At 52.6% G+C, this 13,786-nt stretch overlaps 1 protein-coding gene across 1 annotated transcript in view; it reads left to right on the forward strand.

The window, feature by feature from the left end:
* NLRC3 (NLR family CARD domain containing 3) overlaps window positions 1–13,285 on the forward strand; it is a 43,438-nt gene extending 30,153 nt beyond the window's left edge. The window contains exons 10-17 of the mRNA XM_026659815.2: window positions 2,793–2,876; window positions 4,204–4,287; window positions 6,619–6,702; window positions 8,074–8,157; window positions 9,104–9,187; window positions 9,487–9,570; window positions 11,116–11,199; window positions 12,650–13,285. Of these exons, the coding sequence (XP_026515600.1) occupies window positions 2,793–2,876; window positions 4,204–4,287; window positions 6,619–6,702; window positions 8,074–8,157; window positions 9,104–9,187; window positions 9,487–9,570; window positions 11,116–11,199; window positions 12,650–12,740 (679 nt within the window). The 3' untranslated portion in view covers window positions 12,741–13,285. The remainder of the gene's footprint in view (window positions 1–2,792; window positions 2,877–4,203; window positions 4,288–6,618; window positions 6,703–8,073; window positions 8,158–9,103; window positions 9,188–9,486; window positions 9,571–11,115; window positions 11,200–12,649) is intronic.
* The last annotated feature ends 501 nt before the right edge of the window (window positions 13,286–13,786 follow it).

Genomic DNA, 13,786 nt, shown 5'->3' on the forward strand with positions numbered 1-13,786 from the left:
CCTCTGGAGGGGGTGGTCAGGGGACAAGGAGCTGGGGGGGATTGGATAAGTTGGGAGTTCTGGGGGGGGCTGTCACGAGGCAGGGGTGTGGAGAGGGGTTGGGGGAGGCAGGGAGCAGAGGGGGTTGGATGGTTCAGGAGTTCTGGGGGTCCTGTCAGAGGGCGGGGAGCGGTTGGATAGGCGTGGGAGTGGATAAGGGTCGGGGCAGTCAGGGGACAGGTAGGGGGTAGGGTCCTAGGGGGGCAGTCAGGGGACAAGGAGCAGGGAGGCTTAGATAGGGGGTGGGGTCCTGGGGGGCAGTTAGCGGCAGGGGTCCCAGTAGGGGGTAGTCAGGGGACAAGGAGCGGGGAGGCTTAGATAGGCGGTGGGGTCCTGGGGGGCAGTTAGGGGCAGGGGTCCCAGTAGGGGGTAGTCAGGGGACAAGGAGCGGGGGGGGTTGGGGGTTCTGAGGGTGGCAGTCAGGGGGCAGGAAGTAGGAGGGAGTGGATGGGGCAGGGCTAGGGCGGGGCTCCCTGGGTGCACACCCTAATGAAATGGGCTGCGCACGCCTATGCGTGCAACTGAGGAGCTGGACAGCTCAGGGGACTGGGGATGATTTAGTAGCTTCCATCTGTAGGTCAGTTCCAGTCCAGCCCAGCGTGCTCCCCGATGGCTAGTCAGGGAAATGGGTTTGCTGGGTCTTAGTCTATTTCATTGGATGTTTGTCTAAGAGCTCTGCTCTAGGCATTATTTGGTGCCGTTCTCTGGCCGGTGTTACACAGGAGGTCAGACTAGCTGCTCACAAGGGTCCCTGCTGGCCTTGGAGTAGACAGAAACCAGGGCCACTATTGGTGCTACTGGACCCCCTGGTTTCTGCTGGGCATGAACTCCTGCAGGGGGTGGCTCAGAGGTGAGGCGCATTGATAGCAGGGATAGGTGGGGCACATGCCCTGTTCCAGTTCTGGGGATAAATACAGGCCATCAGTCCAATGCTAAACTCACTTACAAAGGAGAGAGAGATTTAACAAAATTAGGGAGGGAGTTTTTTCAGAATCCCCAGCAAGGAGCACTGGACTGTGTTGCCAAACTCTGTGAGTTTGAAGTAAGATGTCTGTGAGCACTCTGGGCAAACGTCCGAAGTGGAATGACATGTTTCTATTGTTACATTTAGAAAGTACAATGTGACAGACTGAAACCTGGGCTATTTATTTCCTGCTGCGATGTTATGTGTAACTGATCACAATGCATTTCTCCCCCTCTTAAAAAAACAAATGAAATAGGCTAAATCACAAAGGTGCTTTTTCTAAAATAGATTTTCCTGCACAGATCAGACACCAATGGAGACACAAATCTTTAAGATTGTTCACTGATTATTGCCATAGAAAGGACAGTAAGGCCTGCAGGGACTGCTTGGTAACAGATGAAGACCCACTAAGCCTCTTCCAGAAATGCTGCCATGAGTTCCCACATGCATTCCGTTCCTAGCCGGCGTGGCTGATTGCTTCCACTGAATACAAAGGCCATTACTGGCGTTTTTTTTCCAGAACATTCCATTTTAAATTACAAGAATACAAACAAAATGAGAAGGAATGAAAAGTTCTAGCAAAAGTGAGCCAATGCTGAGAGCCTTTGCAGTCTGCTCCCGATGGCTTTGGCACATGGGTGTTCTCCAGAATATTTCAGGCCACTTGGGTCCCACAACAGATGTGCTAAGCACCTTCGTGGAGACTACTGTGGCTTGGAAAGGCAGAGCTGCACTGCAGCCTCCTGCTGAAGGATACTGCCCTAGTAGCAGTTGCTGGAGGGGTTTTGTCTGCGAGGTCGGCAGAGATCATAGAGAGGCACACATTGATGCTGCATGTACCATGGCTCCTGATTTGGAGATGCAGTGATTGTTACCCCTGGCCACACCCCTTCCCACCGAGCCACTTCCCCTTTACGGGGCACAGCACCTCTGAGCATGCTATCATTACTCTCCAGGGACTCTGCCCACTCCCTTCATCCTTCCCACAGCTACCCCCACGCAGATACAGGAAACATCTGGCCCTGTGCTACACAATCTCTGTGCCCAGCAGAAACCCCGAGGCAATGAGTATGGTGTATATTCGGGGGAGGTGGGGAAAAATAAAAATCTCCTTCTGCTGAATAGCCCAGCCCAAACTCAGCCGCTCCTTTGCGGCTGCTCCCCGCCTCGAGGATAAAACAATGGCACTGGAGTAACACGCTGTGTCCGAGGCACGGGGCAGGGAGTCTGTGAGTCATTCCCAAAGTGAGACAGAAATTCTAACCACCTCTGACTTGGGGAGCAGGCAATAACTGGGGGGAGCAGCCGCATGACCTGGGGAGGGGCATGAGAGCAGCGCAAGAGGAAAACCAGGGGCTGGGCTAGAAGTTCATCACTGATCATTCCAGTGTGGTATTTTGCTCTGTCCCCTAATGGGGGGATTTTTGCCAGCCCACAAAGAGCAGGGCCTGGCGTAGGGAGGCTGTGCGTGGGGTGAAGGGAGAGAGAGGGGCGTTGTTCAGGGGTATCCTTTTTCTGCCTGAGACACGTGTGTGACTGCAGCAGCTGCTCATGCATCGAACATTCACCTGCACGTGCCAGGCGGCCTCGCCCTCCCACCTCTGCCCTGGAGAGCCCTCGCCTAGATGCTACCGCCCCCTGCTGTCCCAGCCACCAGGTGGTTTGTCTTGTTTGCCCTAAAATACAAAAAGTGCCCGGAAGAGAATGAGAAATGTCCTGAGCTGTTCCCACTCCTCGCCCTGGAAGGAGGGAGTCCCAGTGACCTGTCCCATCTCTTGTCTTTTCCTAGCCTTCGGGAGAATTCCATCGGCCAAGAGGGGGCACCGGAGATAGCCAACGCTCTGCGCGCTAACTGCACGCTGAGGAACCTAGAGTAAGTCAGCCGGCTTTCGAAGTCCAAATCCTCTCCCCAGCTTACGCTGTGCGCTCAGCACCAGTACTGCCCTCAGGCAGGTGCAGGGGGGCTGCTCCTGTGTGGGAGGACAGGTTGGTGGAATACCCGTGGCCAAGGGTATGTCCCTTGGGGCAATGGGGAACACTCAGGCTGGGTATCAGGTGAGTTTGGCCAAGGAGAAGGCGTGACAAGGAGCAGCGCTGTGATGGCTCATCAGAGGTGGGGTGGGTTAGCCCTTTCTAGGTCCAAATCTCTGGAGCCATATCATCACCTCCGTTGTTTTCCCTTTGAGGGAAGGGATTTGCCCCAAACCAGCATCCTCCCGCCTCCCTCCAGCTCTGCAGACGTTCCTCCATCTGCACACTGCGTGGCTGAACTTCTGCTGCTTTTGGGGGCGCTGTACTTGGGTGGGGAGGAGTCGGGGCAAGACAGCTGCTCTCCACAGCGCCATCCCCCCTCCAGGGCCAGCACCAATGTCTGCAGACATCAGGTCTGCCCTGGCAGCTCCTCCTGGAGGGTTTGTTTGGGCACAAACACAGGTGAGCAGGCCATGAGGGGCAGGAGGCTGGGGAGCATGGGGGAGGGGGGAGGTTTTCCAGTGGCAAACCCCACCCACACGATACTCCAGGAGCTCTGTTAGTTTAAGCTCCTGGGGTTTCTCGCTAGGCATGATCTAGCCTGATGATCCTGTGGTTCACGTATGTAAGCAGACCGAAAGAACTTGTGCTTGGCTTAATCATTTTGTAACTTGGAGTTCTGTGGAAAGCAGAATGCAGAATAACCAGCGTGGACCTGACTAATGATCTCTCTGGAGCACTTTGCCTCGGCCGATAAGACAGCGATCCATCCAGTGAAGTTACCAATGAGTGCTTGAGAAGAAGACATAAGCCAGTGTGGAATATCCTGCCATTGGGGGCAGGGGAAGAAGGGGTAGAATCTTCCTTACTCCAGCTAATGAATAGCAGATGCCCTGAATTATGAGGATGGAGCAAGCCCTTGTAATATTATCCTGACTAGTACCAGTGCAGACACTCTTCTTGTTCCTAAAAATGTTTAGTTCCATTTTGAAACCTTGATGGTATTTGCCTCCATGTCCTGCAGTAGTGAGTTCCACAGATTAATCACCCATTACAGTGTAAAAACCATGTGTATTTCCTTTTTTCTGTTTCCCATTAATTGCCTTTTAATGTCATCCTATTGTCTCTTCCCTCCCCCCTTGCACTTGTCTCACTGCACTTCAACCCACCAGAGGCAGGTGTAATGTATCACACCGTGTTTAACTCATTTCTCTGTACTTTGCCTCTAGCCTAGCGGCGAATCTGTTGTATGATGAAGGCGTCAAGGCCATTGCACTGGCGATGAGAGAGAACCAGGCGCTCATGTCCCTGCAGTGAGTTTCACCTTGGCCCTGATTTTTGGTTCCTTCTTTTTAGCTGCTCTGTCCCTGCAGTGAGTGAACAGCCTGCAACATCCTTCATGGGCCTCAGTCCCTCTCAGCATGGCACAGCTGAGTGGAGAGAGGAGGGCTCCATGCACAATGGCATCAGCAGCAGAATTCCATCGTCATGGGCAGCACTGTACAGTCTGCATCTAGCTCACTGGTTCGGATCCAGCCCAGGCCAGTAGAGGCTGAAAACTGTTACTTTATGATTTTGCCCTGTTGGTCCTAGGATATTAGAGAGACAGGGTGGGGGAGGTCATATATTTTATTGGACCAATTTCTGTTGGTGAGAGTGACAAGCCTTCAATCTACACAGAACTCTTCTTCAGGGTGGGAAAGATACTCAGAGCCAAATACAAGGTGGAACAGATAGTTTAGCATAAATATTTTCCATGTATTCTAAGAGACCATTCAGAGGTGAAGTGGCCTGTTAACACGTTGCAATCATGACAAAAATGTGGGGTTACTGGGTTACAGATTGTTGTAATGAGCCATAAATCCATTAATGACTGCTTCCTGGAGCAGCTAGTCCTGGAACCCACAAGGGGGAGGCAATTCTTGTTTTAGTCCTAAATGGAGCACAGGATCTGGTCCAAGAGGTGAATATAGCTAAGCTGTTCAGTAATAGCGACCATAATGTAATTAAATTTTACATTTTTGTAAGGGGGGGAAAAAACAAAGAAACCCTCCACAGTAGCATTTAACTTCAAAAAGGGAAACTACAAAAATGAGGAAGCTAGTTAACTGGAAATTAAAAGGAACAGTCAAAAGACTGAAATGCCTGCAAACTGCATGGAAACTTTTGAAAAACACCATAATGGAGGCTCAAACTAAATGTATACCCCAAATAAAAAAAAAAAAAGACCAAAAAATGCCCTCATAGCTGAACAACAGAGTAAGAGGTGGTTACAGACAAAAAGACATCCTTTAAAAATTGGAAGTAAAATCCTACTGGGGAAAATAGAAAGGTGAATAAACTCTGACAAGTCAAGTGTAAAACTATAATCAGGCAGTCCAAACAAGAATTTGAAGTTCAACTAGGAAAAGACACAAAAACTAACAGCAACAAAATTGAGTGCATTAGAAGTAGGAAGCCGAACAATCAGAGGGGCCACTGGATAATCAAAGTGCTACTGGAGCACTTAAAAGAGATGAGGCCATTGCAGAGAAGCTAAATGAATTCTTTGCATCAGTCTTCACTGCAGAAGATGTGAGGGAGATTCCCACACCTGCACCATTCTTTTCAGATGACAAATCTGAGGAACTGTCTCAGATTGAGGTGTCATTAGAGGAGGTTTTGGAACAAATGGCTCAATTAAACAGTAATAAGCCACCAGGACCAGATGGTATCACCCAAGAGTTCTGAAGGAACTCAAATATGAAATTGCAGAACTAACAACTGTGATATGTAACCTATCGCTTAAATCAGCCTCTGTACCAGGTGACTGGAAGATAGCTAACGTGATGCCAATTTTTAAAAAAGGCTCCAGAGGCAATCCTGGCAATAAGCTGATAAACCTAACTTCAGTACCAGGCAAATTGTTTGGAACTTTAGTAAAGAACAGAATTATCAGACACATAGATAAACACAATATATTGGGGAAGAGCAACATAGTTTTTGTAAATGCTGAATAGGAGTCGACATCCCAGACCCCTTCCACTGCTGGCAAAAGTTGAATGGCCCTAGGTGCTGAACCCCTCTCGCCTGGAGCCCGTCCTCTCTCTCCAGCACTGTCAGGCTGGCAACTTTCACCAGCCCTTCAACCATGTCATTTTTTAAGGCTGAAGAGCCATATGTGCCACAATTCCTCTGGCCCTTTTATTAATGTCTGATTAATCAAAGCTACCACGTTACCAATGGATTGTGCACAGTAGTGTGAGGGATGGATTTGCATAGCAGTGTTTGGAACCTCAGATATGCGGGTTTACAGAATTACAAACTAGATACGTATCCCCCTGGAGATCACAGCCCTTCACCTTCCACCACAATGCTGCTACTTCTGGGGTCAAAGGCAACAGCTGTTCAGCACTGTCCAAGGCTGATAAGCGACAGTTACGGGAAGGATGTGCAGATGGCTATTGTGTCCGGTACAAACCCAGGGGGGATTTCATTGGGTGGGATGCAGCTACTCCAGAAGAGCCTGCGGAGAGGTATCCCCTCTTCCAGCTGGTCCCCTGATGAGACGGGTCCGTTCCCCTTGTCCGGGGGCTTCTCCCTGTTTGCAGAGTCCCGCCCCACCCCCCAGTGGTAATCCTTCACTGCTTACTCTCTTTACACAGCCTGCAGTGGAACTTCATCCAGTCGAAGGCGGCTAAGGCGCTGGCCCAAGCACTACACTCCAACACAAGCCTGACCAGCCTCGAGTAAGTGACGATGCAGCACGTCTCCCTGCCTGGCTGCATCGCTGGCTCAGGGCCCGAGGGCACCGGGGCGGGGGAGTTAGCAGTTTGCGGGGGGGAGTTAGGAGTTTGCGCTGGAGGAGCAGATCAGGACCCCCTAACTTCCCCCCAGCAATGCCAAAGCCCTGCACCGTGGGGGCATCACAGAGCTGTCTCAGGGAGCACGTCCTGCTTGGCTCAGTGACTCGCTGGCAGGGACCACATGTGGCATGTGTGGCTGAGCTGTGGACTGGGGGAGGACAGGAGGCCAAGCAGGAATGGGGCAAGCAAGAAGTACCAGCCCTTCGTGGGCTCAGCTGTCTGCTGAGGAAGATTCTCTGGGGGCTCTTACGCCTTCGCTCCCCCAGCAAAGGAGGTTCTGTTCAGGACATGCACCCATCTCGCTGTGTCCTAGTCACTTACCTCTGACCGGCTGGAGCCAGCAGGGGACCCTGCTGAGCACACTCTAGACTAGTGGTTCCCCAGCTTGCTTGTTCTGCAGGTCCCTCCAGGGACCCACTCCCTCCCTTAACCAGCTCCTCTCACCCCCGGGTCTGCCCTCCTGGAGCATCACCCCCCCCACAATAAACCGCTCGTGACCCACGCAGTCAGGTCCTGCAGCATCCCCTTCGTGGCCACTCGGCCTGCTCGGTGTTCTGGCTGGGGGCGGGGGCTGCCACCATCCCTTGGGTGGTGGAGGAAAGGGTCGTAATGCCACAATGTTGCATCAAGGAGGGGGGATACTTGCATATACAGACCGAGCCCCTAATATCTGGACAGCTGGTCACCCTGTATTGGATATTTTTGTTGCCTTATATCTCACTGCCTGGCACCCTCTGAATTTCACCCTATTGAGAGAGACCTGTTCATTGCCCCTCTGGGCTCCATCGACTCTGCCTCCAGGGCCAGAAGGGATGGGATCAACTAGGCCGACCTCCTGTATCCCACAGGCCAGAGACCTGCCCCACAATAATTCCCAGAGCAGAGCTTTTAGCAAGACATCCGATCTTGATATAAAAATGGCTAATGACGGAGAATTCACCACAGCCCTTGGTCAGTTGTCCCAGTGGCTAATTACCCTCACTTAAAAATGTACACCTGATTTCCAAGCGGCTGGACCCCGTCACTGGGCAGTTCCATGGGCTAACAGGACCCCCCCCATCTCGCCATGGGGCAGTGGTCCACGTGGGTCGCCTGGAAGCCGCAGCATTTTGGGGCATACAACTCAGGGGAGCCAGCTTGTGTCCCGACCCAGTGAGGAGCCATTAACCCTCGCCCGCGTGACCCTTTCCCCATGTATGCGCTCTAGGGGACAAGGGCCATATATGCCGTCACGTGGCACATGCTGTGTTTTAGTTTGCAGGAGAACGCTATTGGCGATGAAGGCATGATCGCCCTTGCTGCTGCTCTGAAGGTGAACACCACTCTCACCACTCTCTGGTAAGTGTCCACGTGGGGGGGAGGGAATATGCCCCGTATGTGAAATGTGTAGTGGTGTGCAGAGCAGGGGCATTCAGCCTGCTGGCCAATCTGGTCCGAGACCCTTCAGGCAAACGGAATCTGCTGCTCCCCAGCCCCTTGTAGTCCTCCAATTGCTGGACTTTTGGAGAGTTTGGTAACTAGACAGTTGCACCTGTCCCGCTAGGTAAGGGCTCCCAGTCTGACTAGTGAGCGCGGGCTCTCTAAAGGGGGCAGCACTAGTGCCTGAACTATATCCCCACCCCTGTGCTGCCCCTTCTCCCTGAGCCCCCGCCCTGCCTCTTTCTCCCAAGACCCCACAGGCAGAGAGACGGTGGGGGTTTAGCTGGGCCTGCCCCAGGTGATGTGCCAGAGCTAATAAAGTCTGCCTCAGGGTCCTACGGGAAGGGGGGCTCCCGCAGGCTGCTAATTCATTGGACAGGAGTCCTTTGCTGCTAGGGGATGGCTATAGGTACCCGTCACACTGCACTTCAGCACCATGTCCTGCAGAGAGCCATCCGACCGCCCGGCAGCAGGGAACCAGCCCTGCTTTGTAGTCAATTAGCTCACAGAGACTGTTGTGTCTGTCTGTGCTGGATTCCATTCACAGCTTCCTCTTTGTTTATTTGCGAGTCACTTGGTGGGGCGAGTGTTTTAATAGAGAATGTGCTGCCATCTTCCCAGCTCATCAATACATCCTTGGCTGGATCAATGCCCTCACATCAGACCCCGTCTCCCCGGGCTGCCGCACTCCTCCGCAGGATGAATGTGCTCGGAGAAGAACGGCGTTGGCTTGTGAAGCCGGCCCCGGCAGCCTGGGTTTCTTGGGCTCCGGTTTGCCAGCTCAGTATAACGCGCATCTGTTGGGTGCAGGCCGGCTGGGATAGCTTGCTGTGAATTGCACTGAATGTTCCTTGTTCTCTTGCAGCCTCCAGGTGGCTTCGATCGGGGTGAGCGGGGCCAAAGCCCTGGCAGAGGCCCTAGTTGTTAACAGAACCCTCACAACTCTGGAGTAAGTGTTCCCCAGCTGCGCCCCTTTTCCAAGCAGTCCCTGCGACTTACCTCTCCTTGGGCCCCTCCGGGAGACAAATCCATCAGCTCTGTAGCACGTCCAGTCTCCAACAGCTCATTAGGCTGGAAATCCTTTGGGAGCCCTCAGTTCCAGCATGTCTAAGCCCCAGGCCAGCTGGCATGTGCTCTGTGTCCCCCACTGTCCCTCAACCTGCCTTCTGTGGTTGTATGGAATCCCTGTATTAGCCTTCGGCGCTCTTTGTCCTAATCGCCCTTCTGTATTTCCTGGCTTCCCTGCAGCTTAAGAGGAAACTCCATCGGTGTGGCTGGAGCCAAAGCTATGGCCAACGCGCTGAAGGTTAACCGCAGTCTCCGCGTTCTGAAGTAAGTAGCTGCCATGCTGGAGCAAACGCTAAAAAACACCCTGCATTCCAAAGCTACAGTAAAAGGCTGGAAAGGTGGCAAATTCCAGCACTCAAAAGTTAGGAAGTGCCAGAATGAAGGTTCCCTGTGCAATCTTAATTTGGCTCCCTTGTGCACATGCATCGTGATACAGGCTTTAATTACCTGATCACATACTATTTTTCCCCCCACTGGACCCCTGCCTCATTCAGTACATCCGATCTAATCCCCTCAATCTGTCTTGGAAATGGCTGAACTGCGTTTGCTGAAATGTTCCAAACAAATTCAGCCTGAGGCTGATGCCCAGCATGGGAAATTTCAATCCAAATGGTCAAAGTTATAATTGAAAATGGAGTCTTATAATGGAAAGTGTCAGGCAACCTTAACTAGAGGCGTCACCACCAGCACTGTCTACAATGAGTCACCAGAATGCTTCCAAACTGTCATGTATCTTTTCTGCATCTAAACAGCAGCTTGGGCCCTAACTGGCTTCCTTTGATCTGACTGCTAGTGATAGATTGTTCTATCACACTTCATCATCAAAGGAGCAGCTGTGATGTCACAATCACTGGATTGTGACATCATTGTTACTAACCCTCTATTGTGACGTGGACGGAATCAGGCAGGGAGAAGAGGCCAGCTATGAAGGAAGAAATCCAAGTCAATACACAAATTCCAGTATGGATAAAAATAGAGAGTTTAACCGATAAAATAAATCAGACTTTTTTAATTTTTAAATTAAATACAGGTTTATTTTTTACAATAAGCCTATTTAAAATTAAATTTGAAATTATGAAAACCGGTGTTAAGGCCTAAACTTACTCTATTCTGTTAAAATCATTTAAAATTAAATAAAAAAATATATTAAGCAGTATATATTTGCTGGCGAAGTCTTTAAGAAAGCCAGATCACCGACCTAGTGAAAGACAGTGGCTAAGCAGCTGAAACCAGAGGCTGATGCAATGCTAAAGCGGCTTTGGATAACAGTCGCCTTTTTTTCAGGTGCAGAAAGAACATTTTCTTCATTTCAGTTTAGTCAACTAGTTTGGTTGAATGACTAGTTCATTCTAAGTTAAGAAAGTGATTGGACGTTAGAAAAGCTTGTTTTCTTTTTCCAATCTATGAATAAAAATGACGAGCTCTGCTAGTTCTAAAATCTTGCAAGACTGACCAGAAACAATCAGTTCTGTTCACTAACTACAGATAATAGTTCAGATGTTTAATAAATCAATTTGTTTTAGTTGCAAAATGTTGATCATTTTTTTCTTATGTATCTAGCACATTAAAATAGTTGTAATGGTACCAACAAATGAGACTCAAACTTTCTTTAGGAAAATAACTAAAAAGCACAAATAAAAAACAAGGTTAAAATCAATGATTTAAATCAAGATTTCCTGCTTGCTGACTGAAACCCATGAATACAACTGGTGTTTTGAATTGCTTTGATTTAAATCAGTCCACCCTGACAGATCTGCCCGATGCTTTCTCCAGGCCTCACTTCTTGACGAGTCTTTGTCTCCCCTTCAGCCTCCAGGAGAACTCCTTAGGCATGGATGGAGCTATCTGCATTGCCACAGCTCTGACCGGAAACCATGGCCTCACCTACGTCAAGTGAGTGGCAGCTGAGTGCCCAGTGCATGCGGGCGTGGTTGGCAGATGGACGGAGACGTGGGGAAAGAGCGTGAACTCACCTGCCTCTGGGACCATGGCGGCTGTGCTATAGTGTTCCTCTGTGGGCAGCATAAAGCGTCCCTTGTGAGACCCACTCCTCCACCCCAGACCTGGCCCAGGCTGCTGCCTCACAATGCCCAAACTCCACAGGAGGCGTGAAGCCCTGCCCCCAAGTCCCTGCCAAACACCACTGGGGCTAATGGGATCACCAAGGTGTGGAACCCTCCTGAAAGCCAAACCTTCTCCAGGACGCCCACAGGGCTGTGCTGTGCCAACCCCTGGGTCCCTCCAGCTCCCTTGTGGCCTGGGCTGGCCTCCTCACTGGCTACTCCTTGGCAGTGTCCCCAACAATGCCCAGGTAGATGCTGGGCCACGGACTCCAGCCTCCCACTGATGGGTGGGCTCAGCGCCCAGAGCTGCCTTGGAATTGGGGGCAAGCTCCCCAGGCCAACTGGAGCTTGTGCCAGGCCCCTGGCGTCGGCAGTGGGCCTCTAGGGACAAGGAAGGGGCCCTGGCCTGAAAGTTCACGCAGCACACATGGGCTGAACGTCGTTTCTGGGCCGAGGCAGTGGGGGAGGGTGATTTTCCCTGGGCGGGCTGACTTGGGGGGCTGGAGGTGGGGGCGGAGGATGAGGAGCAGGAGGCTGAAGGCAGCAGAAGTGGGGAGCAGCGCTTTTCCTTCCCTGACCGTCCCTTGCTCCCGCTGGGCCCTTGTGCCTGCAGGACTGGACGACCTCGCCTGCCCCGTGGGAGCCCCAGCCATAGGCCCTTCACCTGCTGTTACGTCAGACACTCCTGCTTTTCCAAGCTGTCCCCCATCTGGTCCTGAGCCAAAGCCGGACGTGGTATGGGCTGGTAACAAACGGGGCGCCGTTTTGAAGAGGGTGCTGCTCTGCCTATGTATGGCGTGAGCTTGCACACACCGCGTATGCGAGGTCATGCCAATGGGGACGGGGTCTCCCAGCCCCCTGGGGCATGTCTACACTGCACACTGAGCCCAGGCTCTGACTCAGGTTTAAGTCCAAGCACTTTCCATCCCCACACAGATCAGTCTGACTCAGGTCAGCAAGAGCTCAGGATCCGGGGCCCAGGACCATGTGCGGGGGGTGGGGGTGGTCGAGCCCTGTCAGTTTGCAGTGTGGATGCAGCTCAACCCATAGACCCGAGCCAGGAGGTCCTGCATGGTGGCCACGGAGCACGTCTGTGAGACCTGGCTCCAGCAATTGTCAGCCCAGGTTTACAATGCAGTGTGGGCATGGGGACACCGAGTCCCACGGCCAGGGGCTTAGTGCGCAGTGTGGCCATACCCCTGCCAGCCGAGCAGACCGTGCTGGGAACTAGTGCAGCTGTGCGCTTGCTGAGGTCATGCCTGTCCCTTGTCCTCTCCCAGTCTGCAGGGGAATCGCATCGGCCAGTCCGGCGCCAAGGTGATCGCTGACGCCATCAGAACAAACTCTCCGCGCTGCATCGTCGAGATGTGAGGGCTGGCTGCACCAGGAATGGCCAGCACGAGTCAGCAGCAGGCAGGGGATGGTGCAGAGACTCGCTTTAATGACAGCGCCGGGTCAGCTCAGCTGGCGGTTTCCCCACATCAGAGCGCGGCAGCGCAGGGAGCCGCTTTCCCAGCTCGACCCACACGGCTAATTGAGGCCTCCTGGGCCTGGAATGCCCCCGTGGACTCTGACTGGCTCAGAGTGCTGCGTGGGGTGATGGAGGCGCTCGCTCCAGCTGTGCTGAGGCCTAGGGGCACCAATGAAAGTTGCCGCTGAGGCTGCTCCTGCAGGTGTAGAAGGACACGTCTCTCTTAGCAGCACCATTGTTCCAACGGCTGCCGGGCTTGAGGAATGAGCTTGCGGCAGCCGTGACTGTTAAAAGGCAGGCAGGACGGGTGCGGTGGGGACGTGGATGGAAGGGACGCAGTGCCAGCAATTTAGTCCCACCTCACTTATCCCTGTAACCGAGAAACCCTCCTGCCCTGCTACTGCTGAGCCCGTCCCTCCAGGACAGAATGTCCCCACCTCACAGTCTGATGTGTGTAGGGCCTGGTGCTGTGTGTACCTCGGTGTGTGAGCATGAGGCTCTCAATGCACAGGTAGACCCAGAGCTCTCACCACGGACAGACCCCCGCAGAGCCAGCTGCTGAGAATTCTTTATACAGTTTGACTGGACTGCACGGAAACTCGCCAGGCAGCTGCTTCCCTCCTATCATTATTGCCCAGCCCTGCCGGCTGTATGGCCATTTAATCCCATTGGGGTTGTACATGGCAGGGCCATGCAAATCTCTGCTCCCGAGGTTCACCACATTCCCTGGAGTAAGCTCCAGGATGGTTGGTGTGTCCTGCTTTAGTGGGTCTCTAGCGGGAAACCTCTCGCTTCCATCAGCTTATAGGGAGCTTTGGCTTGTGAGTACCTCCAGGCCTGTAGAATGAATAAACCACTGTGCTCACGCGGCATCTAACAGCGAGCGATTTGGGGCTCGGCCTGAGACCAACCATTCAGTGTCTGTGCCCCTGCAAAGCGAGAGGTG

This window comes from Terrapene carolina, unplaced genomic scaffold (assembly GCF_002925995.2).
Source record: "Terrapene carolina triunguis isolate 2854851 unplaced genomic scaffold, T_m_triunguis-2.0 Scaffold695, whole genome shotgun sequence".
NCBI classification, from domain to species: Eukaryota; Metazoa; Chordata; order Testudines; family Emydidae; genus Terrapene; species Terrapene triunguis.